The sequence below is a fragment of the Cydia fagiglandana genome, chromosome 8, assembly GCF_963556715.1.
Source record: "Cydia fagiglandana chromosome 8, ilCydFagi1.1, whole genome shotgun sequence".
Taxonomy (NCBI): domain Eukaryota; kingdom Metazoa; phylum Arthropoda; class Insecta; order Lepidoptera; family Tortricidae; genus Cydia; species Cydia fagiglandana.
In genome coordinates, this window is record NC_085939.1 from 951,225 (window position 1) to 974,021 (window position 22,797).

Sequence of the window (22,797 nt, forward strand, 5' to 3'; positions counted from 1 at the left end):
ACGATTTGGATGTTGTTTCGACTAACTACCGAAAGCCGGTGACACGCAGAATACGAATTGCCCGACACGCCCGTCTAATCCAACTAACAATACATTCCGCAACTTGGCCAAATTTCCCTTAGAATCGAGTGAATTCGCGTTGGTATTTCTTTATCATGTTAAAGAAGGAAGCCCCGATGGCCGAAAAGCGAAAACCCCAGGACATTACAACAACTCAAGGAGTTTGTAGCGTTCTTGTTAGGTCAAAAAGTTTGGTTTGCTTTATACGACCACCCCCGCATTACGGCGGCTTTGTTACCCGCAAAACTAAGCCCCTTGGGATATAATTTGGCTGCAACATTTCTTGAGCTAGTAAAATTTAACAAGGTCCCATATAAGGGTAATAAGATACGGTTTTTTGTCACAACTTTCTTTATGAAAGGTTTTCTGGACATTCAATCTGACAATCTTAATAAGCGCCTACAAGTAATGTAATCGCAATGCGGCATGGCGTGAGTAAAATAGGGTTTAATTACTTGGCCATTATTATAGTGTCTATAAAATAACGGACGTGCAATAAAAAAAAATGAAATGCCAAAATTGACAGTTACGTAACAAAATTAAATGCAATATCAATTTAGTAGTGTTTATATGCTCTTTGAATTTGTGCTTTTATAATGGTTTTGTTTATTTGAAATAGTTAAAAGTTGATATAAGAACAATGGAGGCTATGTCGCGTAGCCAGTTTGCTAAAAAGCGCGAACTTCCGAAACTGGTGGCATGTATGACTAAAAATAGTCTTGAAAATATGAGGAACAAGTTGATTTATGCCATGGATGCGCTAGACTCGAACGCAGTAAGAAGGTAGGTAAAAATTAGTGACTTGCGTCGGGGAGACCGAGGTGAGTTGTGACATCGTTGGTTTTTTGGAATCTATTAACTAAAAACAAGGTCGCCATAGAGCGCGTTTGCTAGTTCAAGTTACGAGCCAACAAACGCACACTGTTGCGAGCTCGCTAACAGTCATTAGATTCCAAAAAATCGACAATGTCACAACCTCTCCTCTGTCAAAATCAAAACTCACCTCGGTCTCCCCTACATAATCCATATATATAGGTAATAAATGCAAAAGTAATTCTGTCTGTCTGTTACCTATCTCTTCACACTTAAACCGCTGAATCGATTAAGAAGAAATTTTGTATGAGTTTGAGGTGCGAGGAAGGACATCAAAAAGTTTTTATCAATAATCATCATCACTTCACACAGACGAAGTTGTGGGCAGATGCTAGTTGGCTATAAAATGTGACAACGCGCCAACACCTATTTGTAAAACTATTCGATTGTGGGAGATATATTAGCGCGCTTTCCTTTCATATATTATTGCTTACTTTCATATATTCTTGCAGCCGACTGTACCCATAAAATACCCTATTTGACTGAATGTAGATTACTTTCATTGTTTGTGAAATGTTGATACATGTGCTGTGCCTTAACTTGACTCACAACACACTGTTGTGTAGTAAACTAGTAATTGTAAGTATAGCGCAGAAATATTAACATAAGTATCTATAAGAAATTATTGCGGCCCTTTATTTGACTATTACGGCGCGATTCGGGAAATGATTTAGAGATTCACTAGATATGAAATAGTAAAGATATGTGACGTTCCACGGCAAAAGGTACCCTTGCCATGGCTGAATATTGGAGCGGCGGTAATAATAGCGTAAGCGCCTGCCGCCATAAGGCAAGTACCTTTTGTCGTGGAACGTCACATATCTTCACTATTTCATATCTAGCGAATCTCTAAATCATTTCCCGAATCGCGCCGTTAGTTTTGCTGTTAGACTTAGTTTTATCAAATTTTATTTGATGAATATTACAGGCGTAAGTTACCGCTACACGAATGCCTGATTCTGGAGATGAGAGAGGCAGGATATCGCGAAGCTTGCGATTACGTACAAGACCTTATATACGACAACATGCAACTAGTCATGGAGGATGATATCGGGATTATAATTGATCTCACAAAGAGACCCGATTATCTGGAACATATTTGTAGCGAGCTGCAGAAAGCTGAAAAAGAACGGGATAAAGGTGAGAACTATTTCTATCTTCTTAGTTCTTCTTTCCAGACATTCTTCTACTTTAATACGTAGCAAGTCAATTAAATCCCATCAAAAACATAACATGTAAAAAGATGCAAGTCTCGCAACGCAATTCTTCTACTACAAAAATGTTTTGAGATGTAATGTGAAACCAAGTCGGTTATTTTAGTTCTTCTTCTACTTTAATACGTAGCAAGTTAATTAAATAGGGAAAGGAAGAATTATCTCCTTATGTCTATTTATATTATCGTTTTACATTGGAATAACATTAATAGTGTTCGCGGAATTCAACATCATTCATATATAATATGTATAAAAGGTAAACAAGTCGACAACTCAGGTTGAGCCCTGTCATTAAGTAGTCATGTTATGCTCGTATGGCAAGGAAAAATACCGTTTCAACGTCATAATACGTCATAACTGTTAACAACCCGTTTATTATCTTATTCAAGGTAACACCAAAAGTGAAGCCCTGTATTTACTGGGGCTAGCATTGTGCTACGCTGAGAGGGGAAAGGGAATACTTTGGCTGGCTGAAAAATTCTACATGGCGTCTATTGCTGTGGCCAGCCAGTATTTACTGGACGGCGGACGGCAAAAAGGATGCTGCAAGTACCATTACGCGAAATTTTTGCTTGACAAGTGTAAGTTTGACTTTATAAAGGTGTAGGTATCCGATATGTGAAAAATTCGAAAAGATCTTTATAGAGCAAAGTAGCAAACTACACCTACCTACTTTCCTTTTCACTTAACCCTAAAATCTATACTTTGTATTAGTTTTGGACCACTTGTATGACCTACTCAAGTAGAAGTGGTTTAAAATATAATAAGAAATCGTGCCTTGAATTCGACAGTTGTCAAAAGTTGACGTAATTTGACAACTTAGGTACCACAGCTATATAGCGCCATCTAGTTTGTCTGTCAAACCGGGGACACGATTTTTTCTTAGAGTTTACACTTTTTCTACAATCAATAACTATTTGATAACAGTAAGTTAGTAATATTGGTTGTGTTATTATTACAACTATAATTTTATATTAAAGTTCCAGGAGTTAATCAAGATGAGCCTTTCCAAATGTTGACTCAAGTTCGGAATTCTGCTATTGGAAAGGTAAGTACTTTTCAAACAATTTTTCAAATTCTTTTTACTGCTTTGAGCCCTAGATAATTAAATACAGATAGCCGTTTTACTTTTCTTTTCTTGAATCTTTATTCCCCGTAGGGCCGAGACTCAAACTATATCCACGTCAACTTTAATCTAGATCGGTTAAGCCGTGAAGATGTAACAGATAGACAGATTTACTTTCGCATTAATAATACATATTAGTAAGCATAGTTTTACAACACTGTGAACTCTCGTGTTTTGTAATACACATATAGGTCACGGAAAGCCCACACATAGGACTTTTCGTGACCACAGCTGGTGCAACTCAGCTGAAACGTCGGAATTTAAGGTAAAAACAATGAAATTATATCGCGGCAAAGACAATTAAGTATGATCGCGGTAGTTCCGTTTGTGTAATTAAATAAGTATGGTTTTGTTTGACACATAGCAAATGAGTCACGCTTATTATTTAAGAAATTTAAAACCTTATGGCCGCACCAATATTATTGCGGCCGCCATAAGGTACCTTTTTCCGTGGAACGCCACATATCTTTACTATTTCATATCTAGTGCATCTCTAATTCATTTCTCGAATCGGGCCGTAGGTATATATAAGGTCTAGGCCGGCATTTGATCAATGGTCATTTGTCATTGTCAAAACGAAGTGTCGGTTGCTGTGGCCAGGACCCGGGCCGTTCTAGCGTGAGTCATCCTTAATACTACATTCTACGACGATCTGCTATTGATGAATATGGATTAAGGATTATACATACCTACCATATACCCACCTTAAAAGGTAGACATGTTCTAATATGTATGCTAAACAACTATTTAAACACGTAGAAGTTCGTTCACATATGTACATGCCAAGATATTTATGAAATTGTCATGCCACAACGTCAAAGCATCGTAGAAACAGTCGAGTTAATAAAGATCTATACAAGCCAACGTTCCAAAAATATATTTACACGCCTTTAAGACATTGACAATAAGGTCGTGTAAATATATTTATGGCACGTTGGCTTGTAAAGATGTTTTTGAACTCGATCGTACCATAAGGGACGAGGAACCTCATTATAATTCAATGAAGGATCCTTCCCAATGTTTCCTACACTGTTTATGAGCTACACTTACCAAAACGCGACAGAGGGTAGACTGGGGATGGCTGTACCAGTCGTTATATGTATTTGTGCTCTCTAATGTAAATTATAAGCTATATTGTTGATGTGTCCATTGATTATGTTTTATAATGATTGTATATTTTTATATAAGACAAATTGTAATCTTAAATGATATTGGCAATCTATGATTTTATTATTAATTATTATTAATTGTATTTTTATTATTTTTCAATGTGTCATTTTAATGGGAGTTTAATATTAGATAGTAATTTAAGAATATTTGTACGCGAATGTATTATGGTAAATTAAGGATTGGAAACAATTATTATGTAACATCGATTTATACCCTTATTTACACAAATAAACTATTATATTCTATTCTATTCTAAACACAAATACTTGTAAGATCAATGCGGAGAAGACCGTCCGTAAGACTTTTCGTCGCTTTTCACTCTTTCGTTTATATACAATACACATACTCCACTTATAAAAGGTTGGTGAAGTAGACGGAGTGAAACTCTTCTTTTTTGACTGTGCCTGAGCAAGGTACGCGTTATCTGATACTTGCTCTATTTATGCATGACAGCAATAATTTTTTTATGCCGGTCTTCTCAACTTGACCTTATACGATATGTGTTATACAGGGTGTTTGGTACATCGTTTGCCAAATTAAAACGGCAGATAGGTTGAGTCATTTGCTATCTTCTCAGACCTAGAACTTTTTAATTTGGCGGACATTTTTTTTTTCACTTCTATGCCAGTTTTTCGTAAATTTCAAATTTTTACTTGCGTAGTAGTAAAAAAATGGCCAATATTGTTTTTCTAGGCATGAGAAGATAGTTAGCAAATGACTCAACCTATCAGCCGTTTTAATTTGGCAAACGACGTACCAAACACCCTGTATACTATGTAACTTACACTATGCACAAACTTACCCCACATTTACCTACTACATAATACTAATATTATACTTAAGTAAGTGCGAAAGAAACTCTATTTGTACTTCTCCAGGTTTAAATGGCTCAATCGATTTAGATGAAATTTGGTATGGAGATTGTTTGAGGCCCGGGGAAGAACATATAATAGCTTTTATTAATCATCATTATCATCCTCGCAGACAAAGTTGCGGGCAGGAACAAGTACAGTCACCTGCAATAATATGTTACACAACAAAGGTTGCATAAATATCTGATACGATCTTATTTGTAGAGCCATAAGAGCGTGTCATATATTTTTGCGGCGTTCGAAAAGTACTACTTACTTAAGATCCTATGTCCCCTAGATGGGGCAGAGGGCGTCCACAGTGACTCTCCATGTAGATCGATCTTGAGCTTCTCGCTTCATTTCGCTCCAAGACTTCCCGATCTTCTTCGCCTCGTCTAACACCGTACGCCGCCAGGTTTGTCTGGGACGGCCACGCTTTCTCTTTCCTTGGGGGTTCCAATCTAAGGCCTGTTTAGGTATATGGTCGGGCCCCCTCCGGAGTGTGTGTCCAATCCAGTTCCACTTACGGCGCTTGATCTGCTGGTCGATCGGGATTTCGTGGCAACGTTCTCGGAGGTTCTCATTCGAGATGGTCTCGGGCCAGTAAATACCGAGAATTCGACGAAGACATCGGTTAACGAAGACTTGAAGCTGGTTGGAAATGCTCTTTGTAGTTTGAAGAGTAACGGTATATTATTTCAGGTGACTGTACAAACAGCAACACTCTTAACTGTACATCGGTGGACCTTAATACAAAAGGCATAAAGTCCACCGATGGACAGTTAACAGTGTGGGCGATGCTACTTTAAACATTGCGTGTTACTCTATTACTCGCAACTATAATAATGAAACAAAAAAATCGTCTTTCATAGAACAAATGCGAGACACGTATTATGGTTTGATACGTGTATTGCATAGTTTGTTTTGCCGTAGGAGTATCGACCGTTTTGGTAAGTTAGTTTGTGTAGCTCAAATCTCCTAAGCAAGTTTCGAACCCGGCCTAGCCAAGGTTACAATCGCGCGTGGTGACTGTACAAGTATTTTTGTCTAATTCAAGCCATGGCTCCTTTACGAGCCTGCAGAAGGCGATCAGAAAAAACAACCAAATGAGACACTGTTTAAAGCAACAGCACTGCAACTGCACAGAATTTTGATCAACCAAGCACGAGCAATTCGCAAGCAAGATCCGAGCAAGGCAGAACGGCTAGCTCGCTTGGCTGAAAGACGCGCAATAGACGGTAAGTCCATCGTATCATCTATAGTGTAACGGCCTGGCCACGACATTGGTCTAAGGCGATCGGCGGCAGCGACCGGCGGTAAGTCGCAAAAACAATAACCCGGCGGCGCATAATGCATGCCACGAGCCTTGTCGCCGAGCGGCAACGCGCGCGGCGTGCACCGGGCGACCGGCGGCGGCGGCGAGCGGGGAGCGGCGCGACTCGAACATTTGTATCGGGCAGCGCGGGCGATGCCACGACTTTATGATTCGGTTAAATTATGTTCTAATGTATGGGCAAGAAAAACTAATTATAGCCAGCATTCTATGAATGTAGTATGATACCTTTGGGTATGGTGCTTTACGCACACTAGCGTCCCTCCCCCTCCCCCTGACGCAACCCCCCCTTTTAGCATGAAATATGTCCCGGTTTACGGTTTTTTTTTATTTTTGAGAAAAGTATTAGAGTTAGGAAATAAGTGTCAAGGTAAGAAATAATCCTTAATAAATTTTAAACAAAAAAGGTTATATACTACTTTTTGGTAAGACTCACCATATTCATGTATTAACTTGTTGAAGTTCATTATAAGTTAGTACGTGATAGTACTGAAAAAAATCTTATACGGAAAATAAGCTTGCAAGGTTATTGTCCTGTATGATTTCTTTTAGTACTATCACGTACTATGTTATATTGATCTTCTGCAAGTTTTTCAACGGTTAAATTTTGTCGAAGTTCATCTAGCCATAGCATGAATATGGTGCGTCGTATCAAAAAAATGAATATAACCTTTTTTGTTTAGAATTTAATAGGGAACATTCCTTTCATTGACACTTTTTTCCTATATTGTATACTTTCCCCAAAAAACAAAAAAAACTCCCAATCGGGACATATTTATGCTAAAAGGGGGGGGGGGGGTTGCGTCAGGGGGAGGGGACGGGACGCTAGCCTGCGTAAAGCACCATACCCAAAGGTATCATACTACATTCATAGAATGCTGGCTATAATTAGTTTTTGAAAAAACATAATTTGACCGAATTATTAGAGCGGCGCGACCGGCCTAGTAGGCGCGACGGATCGAGCGGGGCGATGCGGAACAAAACATTTTGTTTTTTTTTCGAGCGACATGGAGACGGAAGGGTGTATTATTGAAATTTTAAATGTACGTATTTAAGTATGTTGTGACGTCTCCACACTTATTCTTGTGTTTTATATATACAATATATAAAATACTAAACTAGATGTAAATAAATTTGTCGTCCTGTATTTAGCCCATGCACCCATTGACAAACAATGAAATATATTCTAGGCACTTTTGAACAAGAAAACATGATTTTAAATACGTCTATGTCCCAGCCGCTCCTAGTCGCTGCCGCCGCTACTGAAAGTACGTGGCATGCCTGGCGGTCGCTCGCGTTTTCCGCCCCGCCCGCCGCCCCGCCGATCGCCTTAGACCAATATCGTGGCCAGGCTGTAAACTGGAGGCCTGCCGCGAACCACGTTCGAAGTGTTACCTCCCTGTCACACTTACGTACCCATTTACAAGTGCGACAAAGAGGCAACCCGCTGCTCAGGAGACCAAGATGACAATCGTTGATAGAAAACGCCAATCGAAGCTATGAAAGTAGTCACGTGACTTTTCATAAAAAGCTCAAGCTTATATTACGTGTTAGTTACGAGTACCGTGTAAAGTATGTCACATTTTAGTGCGGATTAATTCCATAATTCATTTTTAAGTAGGTATATAATAATATATTAAAAAAATATTAAAAATTGCTTAGAATGCTTAATCCGTCGTTTTGGGGAACTTATTATTTGAACTGGCTATGCTTATTTCCACAAAAAACATTTTATCCCATGTTGACATTTGATTATTGAAACACGATAGCGCAGCTAGAAATACAGACAGTCAGGCAGACAATAAAGTTATAAAATAAATGAAAGCTTTTCACTATGTAGCGGTGTTCATTGGGATTAAGATAAATTTAAGAAACTATAATTATTTATTTCTTTAAATGTTGCGAATAACCTTAGAATGCTTTATTATATAAGTATATATGTAAAGTAAGATACATTCGCCATAGACACATCGGAACGGCCGCAGCCCACGTGATCAAATATATCAGAACACGCACTCTAACGCAATGAGAAGAGAGGTGTGTTCAGATATTTGTGAGCGCCGTGGCTGCATCGATATATCTGATGGCGACAGCACCTGCGCCAAAAGAAGTCCCGGTTCTTAAGCTTGCCTCCTCTCAAAATTTCTAGCATTTAAATATAAACTATTGTACTTGATTACCTGTGTTAACAGTATTTATTAAATACCCAGCTGGAGAAACGACTAGAACTGCGGACGCCATAATCGAAATTGGAATCTGTCAGCTGGCTATCAACAACCTGAACAACGCCCAGAAGACGTTCGACCGCGCGTACAAGATACACACCGAGAGCAACAACATCGAGGGCATATGCGATTGTAAGATGCACATGGCGGCTGTTATGCAAAAGTATGTTTTTGCACCATTATACGTATACATAAACATTATGTGTACATGTTATCGATCTAGCTAGGTCTCATCTCTGGGAAAACCCGCATTTTTGAGTTTATATATGTTTTACGAGCAAAGCTCGATCTCCCAGATATTGTATACTATATATACCTTTCGCGTCGAATGTTTTGTCCCTATGACAGTTCCTTCAAGTCAAGCCTCTATTGGTTAGGTATAATTTACTTAAAATATACTTGAAAAATATGTTTTAATTACACGTATTTTAGTATTTCGTGTTTGTGTCAGTATCGACAGATTTAATCTCACGACAGATTTAAATTAGATTATGTTTTTACCGTACTTGAATGTTACATTTCTAAATAATTAATTTGATAAACTTAGTTTCGTTCATTTCACGGAATCGTTTTTTTTTCACGGAAACGTACGAACGTGTCTTGCTTTCTATTTAAGTCAGTCTACGTACAAAATATACTGAGGTTGACTGAAGTAGTATGACAAATACACCTGAGAACCCCGCTTCCGGGAAAATACGATGGAAAACAATTATGCGCAATATCTGTATTCTCAGGATATTGTACCTAGTAGAATGCATTTCCGCTTATTGGGACGTAAAGTCCGTGCATTAATCGCCCAGTTAGGTCGAGACTCTTGACCATATTGTACTTATACTTACTTAATTTTTATACGAAATTCTTTATACTTACAACTTATGAATACGACTCCATTGCAGTGACCTGTCCAAAGCTGTTCCACCAGAGATATGCGAGGATGTGTAGCATTTATGTAGCAAAGAATTCGTTCATTAAAAACCTTTGCGGTACAGCGACTGGGTGAGGAATTAGTTACCTTTGGCGGGTAAATCTAGACTACTTCACATTCTTCAATAGAATCAATTCACCTATCCTCGCTCAATGAATCTCTACTGGACAATATTTCTAGTGTTTGTTCTTAAAAAACACTTTCCTCACTGCGCATCTTCGCACATCTCTGGTGTCCAGCCTTCTCGGCTAGCTCATGAATTGAAACAAGAATTTAAAATGTATTCAACAGACTAGGCGATCACGAAAATGCAGCCAAGCTGTTGACAGAGATGGGCAGCTTGGCGATGGAGCACGGCCTCAGGCTGCAGCTGGGCCGCGCACTGCATCTCATAGGAGAGCTGCATCTCCGGCGGGAGCGACCCGAACTGGGCACCCAACACTTGAAGGAAGCGTTCGCCTGCTTTATGGGATTCAATTGGCAATATGTAAGTATTTTAAGACGAAAGGGGACGAAGACACGTGACACAGGTACATATAGAAGCGTAGTTCCACTTTTCCTCTCTAAATTTATCATTTAACAATGAGTGCAACAGAGTAGGTGGAGCTTAAAAAGTTGGAAAGATTTGTGTAGAAATATGGAAATCAACCCATATTTCGTTAAAAAAATACATCTACAATAATCATTGAATAAATTAATTTCTTTTCTTAGCCAGGTGCACAACCATCGATGGATGTTGGTAATGTTGGAAGTGAGTTGGGCATCACATTCGACAACAAAACAGAGGTTTATGAGGAGGAAGCGGAACAATCGAGGTTAATGATGGCGATATCTTCAGGTACATTGATTATTTTTTTATACCTATATATACTATGAATAAATCTTTATTGCTAACATTTGCTTCGTCGTAAGTAGGTTGGATTCTTTAAATGGGGTATATACTGAGAGCAGCTCCCAGGTCCCCTGCTGCTATACCAAAATGGTCTTAGAAGATCTACCCTAACTTTATAATGAAGCAATTCAAGCTAAAACTAAGAAGCATTTGATCCCGAGTAGATGTTTTCTTTATCCTTAGTAGAAATGGGATTGATTACCCATTCTCAATTTTTTTTTGTCTAGTTTGACTATTTTGTCGCAAATTTTTCCCGAAAACTGTAAATGCCCATATATTTAAAACTTAGGGATGGTCTAGTGAAAAGCTAAGGCCATTGTGTAGCAGCGCAAGATCTGGTAGCTGCGTTCAGTGTCCGATCTAAAAAAACACCCAGTATAGCAAGGGTATTTTTTAAAAGCTATCTTGTAATTCTCTCTAACTCTGTTTAATTAAGGTCAAGAGAAAATGGCATCGTATTTCGGTATGATGAAGGAAGCAAAGGACTGCACGGTAGCTAGAATGAAAATTATTGAATGGAAGCTATCTCTTGCGCCTTGGTGGATAAAAAGAATTCACCATAACTTCTTGCCCTGTCCGTGCGAACAGCATCACCGAACACCATTGGATGTGTTAAGGTAGGTCTGGGCCGATTTTGGTTTTGATGTCGATTTGTTTTTTGTCAGATTAGTTACGATAAAAGTTGGTGTAAGAACAAGTTTTGATTTCGTATGAGGAGCTCTTGGGGAGAGCTACGAAAAAAAATAGGCATCACAATAAAAATCGGCTCATCTACAACTTTAATTTTCGATTATAATATTATTCTATATTCTGTACTTTTAACACATTTTTAAGATCATGACAATGTCATTTTAATCGGTATTATTAATTTAGAGCAAAGTTGGAGTTGGAACGGAAACAAATGGAAATGCAAGCAAAAGAGGAAGCTTTGCGGAGACAAAGTGAAAGTGCTCAGCAAGTGATAAGTGAAAATGCTTTATCGGGCTAAAAATACTTGTCTCCTAAGGCAAATCAGGCGGTAATAAGGTAAATAATACGATTTTTTTTCTATGCCAATTTTTATTGGTTCATCACAAGAAGATAATATTAGCTATTTACAAACGTTTCATTACCAAGTAGTTTGAGCAAACAAGATAGTCACAATTGAGCTAACTGAGTCATCCTTGCACCGAGTTTTCATCTATTACTATTCTGTGAAGAATGCTACCACCATTTTTTCAACGTCCTTAAAAATAATAACAATAATTTAGTCAGTACTGGTATCACAAGCTCTGTTCTAATTCTAAGAACCGTAAAAATGTGAACACTTTTACTAATTAGGGGTACCTACCAACAATTAATTAATTCGTTTTAGTTAAAGTCCCGTAAGTTAGCAAGCCTTCGCGAGCCTCTTGCGGGGCTGCAGCTTCACTTTAAAACCTTCAGCGCGTTTTAAGATGATGTCAGCCTGCAGTTTAAAGTCTGATTCCTTGAGGTCGGACTGGACGCGGAAGTTTCTCAGGATGGTGGAGAGAATGATCTTCAGCTTCAGCATAGCGTATTTACGTCCTGTTGGCAATAAATTTAATTAACATCAGAGAAGAAGATTTACATTTTATTTGTAGGTAAGAACAAGTATAACAAAGTATTTTTCACCACACCAGCTTGGAAAGGCTTACTTTGCACTTCAAAAACTGATAGCAAAGTTGCATTTTATTCACATGTGAGGCAAAATTTTGAGTTGTCTTCTTATGTTTGCTGGTAGAATTGACTTTTAAATGATGATGTTGGATGGTAAATATTTAATAACATTCATTTGGATTTGATTTGGTTTCATTTTGTTTGATATTTTACATTTAATATTTGCTTCGGGCTAGTGTGGTGAAAAATTTTTGTGTTTCACTCGGGGGCAAATTTTGTTTAAAACTAGTTTCAATTTTGGAATCTTTCGCTTGCTCGGGTATCAATATTAGCACGAGCGGTTAAACAACGACTTTGCTCCCTTGTAAAACAAAAACACTATTAAATGAGAGTGTGTCACTTACCGACGCAACTCCTGGGTCCGGCGGAGAAAGGCACGAAGGCGTAGTAGTGGCGGTTGGCAGAGCGCTCGGGAAGGAAGTTATCGGGGTCGAATTTGTTGGGGTTGGGGTACACGTCGGGGCGGCGGTGCAGCTTGTATGTGGTGATGATCACTGTGGTGCCGGCGGGTATTTTCTTACCGTTGGATGCTGCATGAAAAATTAATACATTAGACTCATTCTTATCAATTGTAAAAACAAGTGTACCAATTTATTGCATCTTGACAAATGGTTTAATACTTACGCATAGTGATGTCTTGCTTGATGTGTCGAGCGATGATAGGTACTGGCGGGTACATCCTGAGGGTCTCCATAAGACACCTTTCGAGGTATTTCATCTCAAGGGTGTCTTGGAAAGTGGCGGGGCGGTCGGAGTCCCCGAAGATTTGGTCGAGCTCCTCGATAACTTTGTCTTGGATGTCTTGGTGCACTCCCATCATGGACAAGAAGAAGCTGCTACCGGCAGCAGTGGTGTCGTGACCCTAAATTAAAAATAAATTATATAACTTCTCAAATTCTCACTATCGGCGGAAAGGGAATCCGCATTGTTACTTAATTCAAAATAAATTCAGTTCAATCTGCTTTCCGGCGTAAATATAATAAAATAAAACCTAATTATATGCACAGAATTAAAATTTCAAAATCGAATCGCCAGACTCTAATGAGTTAAGTGCCCCAACGTATAGGCTAATACTTATAAATAACGTGTAAAACTAACCTCAAACATGATGGTGTCGACTTGCTCCTTGATTTCTTCATCGGAGATAACGACTCCGCTCTGCGAGCTCTCCAAGAGCAAGTCAAGGAAAGCCAGACGCTTCTTTTGTCCGACGTCATTGTCCTCAACGTCCAAGTCGTCTTTCAGACCAGCGGCCTGACCGAAGGACAGACCCTCTACTGACGTCTCCTTGGCAGGTTCGGCAGATGATGAGTTGGATTCAGTGTACTCATTCAAGATGGTGGTCTTCTTGCCAGATTTGAACTCTTCCTTCTTCCTTGAGATGACCTGAAGGTTAAAATAAAATGACATAAATATTATACCTCATAAAATTAATGCTTTAGCTCCTGTAAAATTGTATACGATATTTAGTTTTTGTTTAAAAATGTATTGAATAATATTTAATTTTAATACCTTTTTGGTAAGTCCGTGGATGGTGCTAAGAAGCTTGGTTTGGTTCTTGGCGTATTGGGTGAGGCCGAAAAGCATGTCAGGTCTCAGCCAGATCTTGGTGTGTCTCAAATGCAGGATGTCGCACATCTTCATGACAGCCATAGCGTATTCAAAGCCGCTCTGGTCCTGTGTGCTCTTGCTGACTCCCATAGCGGTTTCTGTGAACATTAAAGGTGAAAAGAGCTATTAACCTTCAAGGGACTCCATTCGTTGCTTAGCGAATATCATAATGGGGCTACAAGTAACAGTTGATGCCGTCGATGGCGAGAACTGCCCATTATGTGGTGCGACGTGAGCCCGTGGGGGGTCGCCTCGCTAGTACGGCGCGGGCGCTTACCTTCTACGCGTATTTCCTCTTAGACCGTCATATAATAATAATAAATACTAACAATTATATCTATCTTGAATGTATCATATCATTGCAAGGAAGTAATTCCGTACAATCTGGGTAATTGTTGTCGTAAACAACCTGCGAAGGCAATGTAGTGGACGGTATGCTCTATTTACTGCGATTCAGTAACATAGGTACCTAGGTAATTTTATCTCTCCAGTTACTTCCTACGCACATACGTTAGTAAAATTAACATTTAATTTTGAAAACTAATCGAATGTTTTTGCAAATCATTCTGCAAATACGTTATCAAACATATAATTCTCTTCATCTAACAACATACGATATAAACAGGTTAATTATTTAAATTAGTCTGAGCTGATCGCAAACTGGATTCTACAGCATCGCTATAAACGTGTCACGGTAATTATTGCAGATTTTATAATATTGCCTATGTACTGTTGACAATGTAAGAAACTTGAAGTTTATATCTTTATAGATCAGTTAGATGAGGATAGATATTACATAGATGAGAATTTGCGTATTGCTCATCATAAAAACATTGGGTTCGCAGGTTTCGCAAACGTGATCATTTGCGTCAAAAGCACGCTTAGCAATGGCGGTGGCCTATGTTGTCACCGATTCACTAGCTACGTGAGAAACATCGAAATCACTTCATTTCTATAGAACAACTTTTTTGAATCACAGAATTTTAGGACATTTTTTTTTATATATTGGGGATGAATAGTAAGTAAGTTTAGAATATTAAACATTTTTATTGTTGAATCCCGAATTTTCGTACGTTAATCAAACATGACCTAAGTACCTCTTAATGTTTTTTTCTTTGTCATGTATGATTAATGTTGTTTCACATTTACAATTTAAATACTGAGATTAAATTTGTAAAATAGACATACAACCGTACATACAGAATAGACATACACTACGTCTTTAGCACGGCTGGAGAAGAATATTATATGAGATACGTTATTTTGAACCCATTGTAACGCGCAATCCTATTAAAACTCAATTAAGTCAATTGGTAACAGCTTAAGTTCTTATCGAGGCAGGATTTAACTTTATAACAATATTAATAAACAATACTCGTAATAGTTTTAGGCGTCATGGTCTGACTTTTATAAAACCACGTTATTAAACATAAAATTTTCCATCGTCTGTGTATAAGTTAATTACCTTACGTGTGTCCTTTAAAAGTATCGACTTATTTTCTGCTTAATTACTTAGTAATAAATATGATATGACGATCATTATTGCAAGCGACCACAATATTAGTGACGTATGTTGGCATGTAATTAATTTACAAGTATTTTTATTATATTAAGTATATACAAATATTAATCAATATGGGTTAAAATATAAATATTTGGGGAGTCTCTCTGAAGTAATGAAAATGGGTTGTTTCGTAAGGAGTTTTCAAAGTGGCCAACAAAGTAACTTACCAAGCAGAATTTCGACAGTGCACTCGCTCATGTAGTCGTGGCAGTCGAAGTCCGAAGTCTCCTTCTTAAGTTTCTCGACCACAGCTCGGGAGTTTGCGTTGAACAGGTCGATAAAGCTCTTCAGAACATTCAAGTGGAAGGTGGGAGCGATCAGTTTGCGGTGAGAGCGCCACTTTTGACCTTAAATGAAAGATTCATTCAAAAACTGCTACAGATTCAAAGTATGATGCAAACAAATGTTGTGAGATTTACCAGTGCTGATGAGAAGACCGTTTCCGAGCCAGGGCTTGAAGAATCGGTACTCGTCGGCCTTGTCAATGAGCACGTGGCTGCTGAGGATCAGCTCAACGTCCCGGGGGTCGTACAGGAATACCAGCAGCCTGGGCCCGATCCACAGCTTTACCATGCCCTCTTTGTCGTAATCCACGCTCTTCGAGACGAGGTTCTTGAAGATATCTAAACATATACAACGGGTATGTTATTATGTTTCATTTTGAGATTTTGTAGCGATGTTGGCTGTAGTTAAAATAAATTGGTTTTTACGCTATTGATGAAATAAGGAACAGTCAATCAGAACATTAACGGAAAATTGTAAACCGAAGTCATTTTTGGACAGAATTTGTATTTATAAATCACTTAATAACAACTACAGGTAATTTGACATTAATGGCTATCTGACGTCTCCGGTGTTTCATTATGTCTCCTTTACGATATCGTTTTGATAAAAGGTAAAACAAGCTTATTTAGGGGTTTAGTTTTTTTAATAATTTAGAGTTGTCAGCCACCAATACTATTGTTTTGCTATGGAACAATTGTTGAATTGTTATTTTGGCACTTACCATCAGAACCGCCGGTGAATTCAAGGGCATTTCCAATAAGGGGTAGGCCAGGGGGTCCGCTGATCTTCTCGGCTAGTTCGTACATGTGTCTCCTGGACATTCTCCAGTAGGCGTACCAGAGGATGAGGGCCGGCACTAGAAGCATGTAGAACATGCTGGTAGCCGCCCATGTGCTGCTCGCGGCAACGCTTTCCGCTGCTGTGTAACTCATTTTGGTGGAATTTACTCTGTAAACAAAGAGCACACTTTAATTATGAACGCTGCTGATTAAGAAACAGAATAATGCGGACGAAGTAGGTACCAACATTAACCCTTAAGTCCATAGTGGCAACGTACTTGCCATACAAGAACGCATGTCTACTTATATGAATTATGGTTTGAAATCGATTAATTAGAAAGGATTGTGAAATGGTTTAAGGGTTAAACACTTATGCATTTATTCTAAAATAAACGCCTTGAAATCCTCATATATATATGACAATTTGATATTTGGGTTTTTATAGTTCGTTTTTTTTTAGCATTAGAAAGAACTTGCAAGAAGGCAAGCGATCTTGACGTGTCTTTAATTGAAAAACGCTTTTTAAAAATCAAAAGTTATTACTTATGAAAGTAGAAGAATATAAATGATCGTATTCGATTCATAATGGTTACATATTTGCCGTAACTTATTTTTAAAATGTGTTTTTTAATTAAAAGACACATCAAGATTGTTTACCTTATTTCTAATGCTAAAAAAAACGAACCATAGGAAAGTAATCGTATTAACTACTTAATACGGTTGTTTTCTTTCTTGTTGATGTAGGTAAGCTTATGGTCACGTAGCACGTGAGTGATTGAACTCCTATACCGGTTCAAAAGTAATAAATTAAATCCTTGTTTCTTAAAATTCTTTTAATTCTATTATTTAAAGTGGCTAAACCTTTTGATACAAAGTTATTGCAACAGGTTAGGTGAGGTTTTGTGACGTCAATGGTTGCGAACTTGTTTCAAATATGTAAATTTGAATAATTTGATAGTATAATTTGTTATTATTACAGCAAAATTACGAGAAGTACGTCACACAACCAATGTAATCTTGATTGAACATTTTGTATGTGATTTTCCGACATATAAAATTGGGTTGTCCGATGGCTTAGTCGCCGGTATAGTCTACAATTCTATCTTATTTCATGCACGTACAGGTACCTACCTCCTAAAATATTAAATTATATTAAACGCCTTAAACGGGCCACTCACATATTATTAAGTCACTCACTAGCAAAGTCGTTGCTCCGTGAAGATGATCCTCGAAAATTGGATCGAAACATGTCGAGCGTCTATTCGACTATAAATTATGTACCTACGTGAGTGACCCGTTTTAAATAATTTTAATATATTCGAATCTCACGTGAGTTTTATATTCTCGTAATATTGTACCTACCGCTAAAGTGGTTTTACAAACTTTTATTTACTTTCACCTGACCTTTGTCTGTCTGTCTGTGTGTAATCAAATCTTGCAAGTTAAATTTCCCGGTTTCCGATTGAGCTGAAATTTTGCATGCATGTATAAATCGCATGACAATGCAATATTATGGTACCATCAAGCTGATCTGATGATGGAGACAGGAGTTGGCCATAGGAACTCTGTGATGAAACAACGCAACCTAATTGTGTTAGGTGTTTTTAGAATTTTCTCCATGAGTATTAGTTGTCTGTCGTAAGAAAAGTACAGTCAGCAATAAAAGCTTGTACCAAAAATGAAATTTTTGCCAAAAACTTATTTTAATCTAATATAATTTCCTAAGTCCAAAAGGACAAAGTCAAAGCGAATTTTGAACTATAACGGAATAAGAGAAGGTTCAAAATTCAAAATTACAAAAATGACTGGGAATAAGGAGGATATTTATGTACCTAAAAGTAATCATACCTATACGTAGTTAAATGTGCAAGATTACGAGTATAGGCAGGTAATAAAGAACCACTTCTCAGTCGTCGGGGTTAACTAGTTATGCTGCTAAGGTTATGCGTATGCAGATGTTTTTAATCCTATACCTGTATTATATACATTTAATTGTAAATGTAATGACTAATGTAATAATGTGCGTGGTAGTGGATATTAACATACTATGCAGTAAATAGGCATTTCTATTGTTGTATCCCCAAGTGGAATGTCTTATTTTGGAATTTGCACATTATTTCCACTCTGAATCACGAGCTTTCTCGATCCTATTACGAGAAAAAAAGTATCATCTACATTTTTTGTTTGTCCGTTTTGTTACGATTACATATAGAAGATTGTGTCGAAAACGTAACCAAATGGACCAAAAAGTTGGGGAAATTTTTTCCTCAGTAAAAATGGAAAAAGCTCGTGATTCATAGTAGAAAAAAACATATATTAATTCCCAATTCTAAACAAAAGTTGGAGGTACCTACAACTTTGTCCAAATATTAGAACAAAAATAAGTTTATAACAGCGAGAGTTAGACCAAGAAATGTCTCCAACGATTTTGATAGCATAACTCAGTGCAAGTGTTATTAAATACCTATTTCATAATTTCTTAGAAGTTTGACATTTAAAACAACACTTGCATTGCGTTTGCTATCAAAATCGTTGCAGACTTGTTCTATCTATAACAACATATGCATGCATAATTTAATTATCTAATCGGAATTTAAACTTATTTGTTTTTGCGCTCCGTAGGTAATTATATATCTTTTTCTATTTTATATCCGTGTGCAAGGTTCTTATACCACCTTGACCCGGGACAACTTGCAAGTGGAACTCTGGTTGTAACATATTAAGATTAGTTTTCCTCAAATTTTCGTGACGTTATTATTTAATGGAGTTGGAAATTAATGCCAGACAAATAGCTTAATCCTCTATTGCCTGTCCTATAAAATTATTTGTTTAATTTTGAACTTTAATAGCTGTCGATAGGGTTTAATATTATGACTGCCATATATATGGGTTCGTATGAACTAGAGGTTTTGTGTACAGTTGCGTAACAATAAAACTGGGAGTTGTAACTTTGCTGTTTTCGCAGTAAACAAAATTGACCTTCGAACTTGTAAGAAGTGAAATAATGTTATTTTGTATTGACAGAATCTGAGTAAGTTCACTAGTTAGTGGATAAAATATAGAGGTCCTAACTATTTCGTTATTTTAATTCATTCTTTGATGAGATGACAAAGTTTTCATGTATCACATGGTCCACATGTGAAGGATTTCATTACAAACTAATTAAATCTTTCATCTTCGGTACCTACTTATTTCACTTTAAATTAGGGTTTAGGTACCAGTATATACTATCTTCTTTATATACTTCTAATTTTCTGTTGAAATCCATTAAAATACTAAGTATAAAAGATAAATACAACTATAACCCACATCTCATTAAAATTGTGAGGCATGATATATTACTATGAATACTTCGTGCATTTAATGATTTCTACTTTTGATTAATTTAATTACGAAAAAGAGTAAAGTACCTATTAAATATTCCTATTTTATGAAAAAGTTAAATACAGTTTAAAAAAGTCAATATGATTACTAGAAGTGCCTGCACACCTCAGTGAAATAATTAATTAAGCACAGATGTCCCAATTAATATTGAAAGCACGGCTCAGCAAAAACTTCAATCTTTTATAAAATCACTTTAATGTTACATCACTTTCTTAACATTTACCAAATATTAGAAAACATGTTGAACCATGTTAACATTTTTTGTAACTGAAAATTTGTTCAAAACTTTCACTCGTTCACTTAAAAATTTAAAAAACTTTCCTACCTTATTGTTCCGTGAACACCCTTCTTAGTTAGGCAGCCACTATAACACAAGCACGTTATCCCCAAAGGACGCCTTCGATGTCTCAAGAGAGACTATTTCCGAACCTCCCGCGCATCGATCTATATACACGTCCGTGGCGTCACGACCGACCACTACGTACCCTCTGGCCGGACATAATCAATAGGTACGCATATGTAAATTTCTAGTTTGATTTTGCGTAAATCATTAGTGATTCGATATTGTTTCAGGCAATGACAACAATCAAACACCAACAGTCCATCACGTAGGTACGCCATGTTAATTAATTATTCGAAAAGCACACTGTTTAGTTAAACGTCTTCCGGAGACTTCATCTATTTGATAAACATTCTGGACCCAGTAGACCAAAAGTATCGCTATTAATATATTTGTTTTCCTCCCTGGATATTGACTGTATGAAGAATATTTTTAAACGATTTATTGTATATTTACCATAACTATTTTTGTCCCTTCGTTTGACCTCTTTTGATTTTTTGATTATCATGAAAGTTAGGAGCGAAAAACATTTTCCATGCAATTTTTGAAATACCTACTGCTAACTATATTATTATGTATAATTTTGATTATTATTTAAATTATGTTAAATCCAGGGGAGGAATTGGGACTATGTTTGTATGAAAAGGCGGTTTTATAGCGGTCGTCCACTTTCGTCTTAACCAAGGATTTCTTTATTCTAACTAGTGGCACATTGGACTAATAGAAACACTTTTTATTATCCGTTAAAATTATTTTTGTGTTTAGGTTTAAGAAATTTGAATTAGAACTAAGTCCTGCATAGATAGGTACCTACATATCATAGAAAATGCTTATTGAAATACTTTCTGCTTATTAAAACCCTTATAGAGCTTGTCTACCTAAGAGCGTTTTCAAATTGCCCGATCCTCTATCAGATGTCGGATACGACTACAAAGAAGCAAAAAGTAAAATGTGCCTTTTATATATTCTTACTTGTTGTTCAAAATAATACAAAAATAAAAGGACGTGATGTCATAAGGCATTTTTAGCTGCTGTTTTTGTTCAAAGGTCATCCGACATCCGATATCGAATCGGACAAAGTGAATAAGCTCTAAGGCATTCCCGCCGAAATACTAATTCAGACTATTCTGACACGTACAAGTAAACTTGTATTCAAGAATTTAAATATTATATAATAAATAATAATAATTCAGCCTATAGACGTCCCACAGCTGGGCACAGGCCTCCTCTCGAGCTCGAGAGGGCTTATTGGGCTGGTTACATATCAGAATACCGAAAACTGATTTACCTAATGTTGAATCACCTATGCTTGATTCACCTTTTTTTAAATTACCTATCGATGATTTTACCTAAACATTGACTGACCTAAGTTTATAATATCTAAGCTCAAATAACCTAATGGCCGAAACACCTAATGCACGATGTACCTAATGCACGTTTTACCTATTGCACGTTTCACCTAAAGCTATTATACCTAATGCACGAATCACCTATAGCTGATATACCTAATGGACGATACACCTAAAGCTGATATACTTAATGAACGATGTACCTAAACTTGATTTACCTAATGGACGAAATACCTAAAACTGTTAAACCTATCGCACGAAATACCTAAAGTTGATATACTTCCTGCACGAATTACCTAATGTCGATATGCCTAATGCACGGAATACCTTAAGTCTATATACCTAGAACAAAATTCATATCATTTTGCCGAATGATCAAGTGGCAATTCCACCCAATAATTCGTATGACTTCCCAATCTTACAGTAGAAACTGTTTGTTCGGATGACAACTTAAAAATACACTTTTTGAAACGCTACTTTTTAGGTAGTAGAATGATTTTGTAAGTCTGATACAAAATTAGTTATCTTATCCTATCTTATCAAAAACTTAATTTTTGTAAGTTAACATCATGACGATGAAATAAAAGTCGGTTTTGGCACTGTTTGGTCGCAGTTAACCTAACACGCTCCTCCTCGCTTTACTCGTCGTCGCACCTATCTCGACTCTGGCAAATGACTAGTACTTATATTATAATAAAAAATAGTTAGCCAATTGAATAATTTGGCTTAAAAATGTATACTAAATGTTGTATATTCTAGTAATATTCTACTAAACAATAATTATATTTTTTATTTTAGGTACATATTTCGTTCATTAAGTGCATCGACTTCAGGTATTTCGTGCATTAGGTGTATCGAATTTAGGTATTTCGTTCATTAGGTATGTTAACTTTAGGTAATTCGATCATTAGGTATACCGACTTTAGGTAATTCGTGCAGTAGGTATGTTAACTTTAGGCAATTCGATCATTAGGTATACCGAGTTTAGGTATTTCGTGCATTAGGTATATCAACATTAGGTGTTTCGTGTATTAGGTATATTAGCTTTAGGTATTTCGAGTATTAGGTGTTTCAACTTTAGGTGAATCGAGCATAGGTATTCTGAGCTTAGGTAAACCAATTGTAGGTGAAACGTG

At 37.0% G+C, this 22,797-nt stretch overlaps 2 protein-coding genes across 3 annotated transcripts; one reads left to right on the plus strand and one right to left on the minus strand.

The window, feature by feature from the left end:
* Positions 1–648: 648 nt before the first annotated feature.
* LOC134666406 (uncharacterized) lies at positions 649–11,902 on the plus strand. Its single transcript, XM_063523536.1, has 10 exons — positions 649–843; positions 1,862–2,073; positions 2,537–2,728; positions 3,128–3,195; positions 6,352–6,532; positions 8,838–9,015; positions 10,069–10,264; positions 10,489–10,615; positions 11,106–11,286; positions 11,543–11,902. The coding sequence occupies exons 1-10, from the start codon at positions 701–703 to the stop codon at positions 11,655–11,657; spliced, it is 1,593 nt and encodes a 530-aa protein (XP_063379606.1). The 5' UTR covers positions 649–700; the 3' UTR covers positions 11,658–11,902.
* LOC134666405 (cytochrome P450 4g15) lies at positions 11,709–20,453 on the minus strand. Of its 2 annotated transcripts, XM_063523535.1 has the most exons (10): positions 20,298–20,453; positions 16,531–16,757; positions 15,944–16,147; positions 15,692–15,871; positions 13,862–14,058; positions 13,448–13,735; positions 12,974–13,211; positions 12,694–12,879; positions 12,000–12,217; positions 11,709–11,894 (listed from the first exon to the last, which is right to left on the minus strand). In XM_063523535.1, exons 2-9 carry the CDS (start codon positions 16,739–16,741, stop codon positions 12,039–12,041), a joined length of 1,683 nt encoding a protein of 560 aa, XP_063379605.1. In that variant the 5' UTR covers positions 16,742–16,757; positions 20,298–20,453; the 3' UTR covers positions 11,709–11,894; positions 12,000–12,038. The 2 variants fall into 2 exon arrangements, with proteins under 2 accessions (XP_063379605.1, XP_063379604.1); XM_063523534.1 differs by having other exon boundaries at positions 11,709–12,217.
* Positions 20,454–22,797: the final 2,344 nt, after the last annotated feature.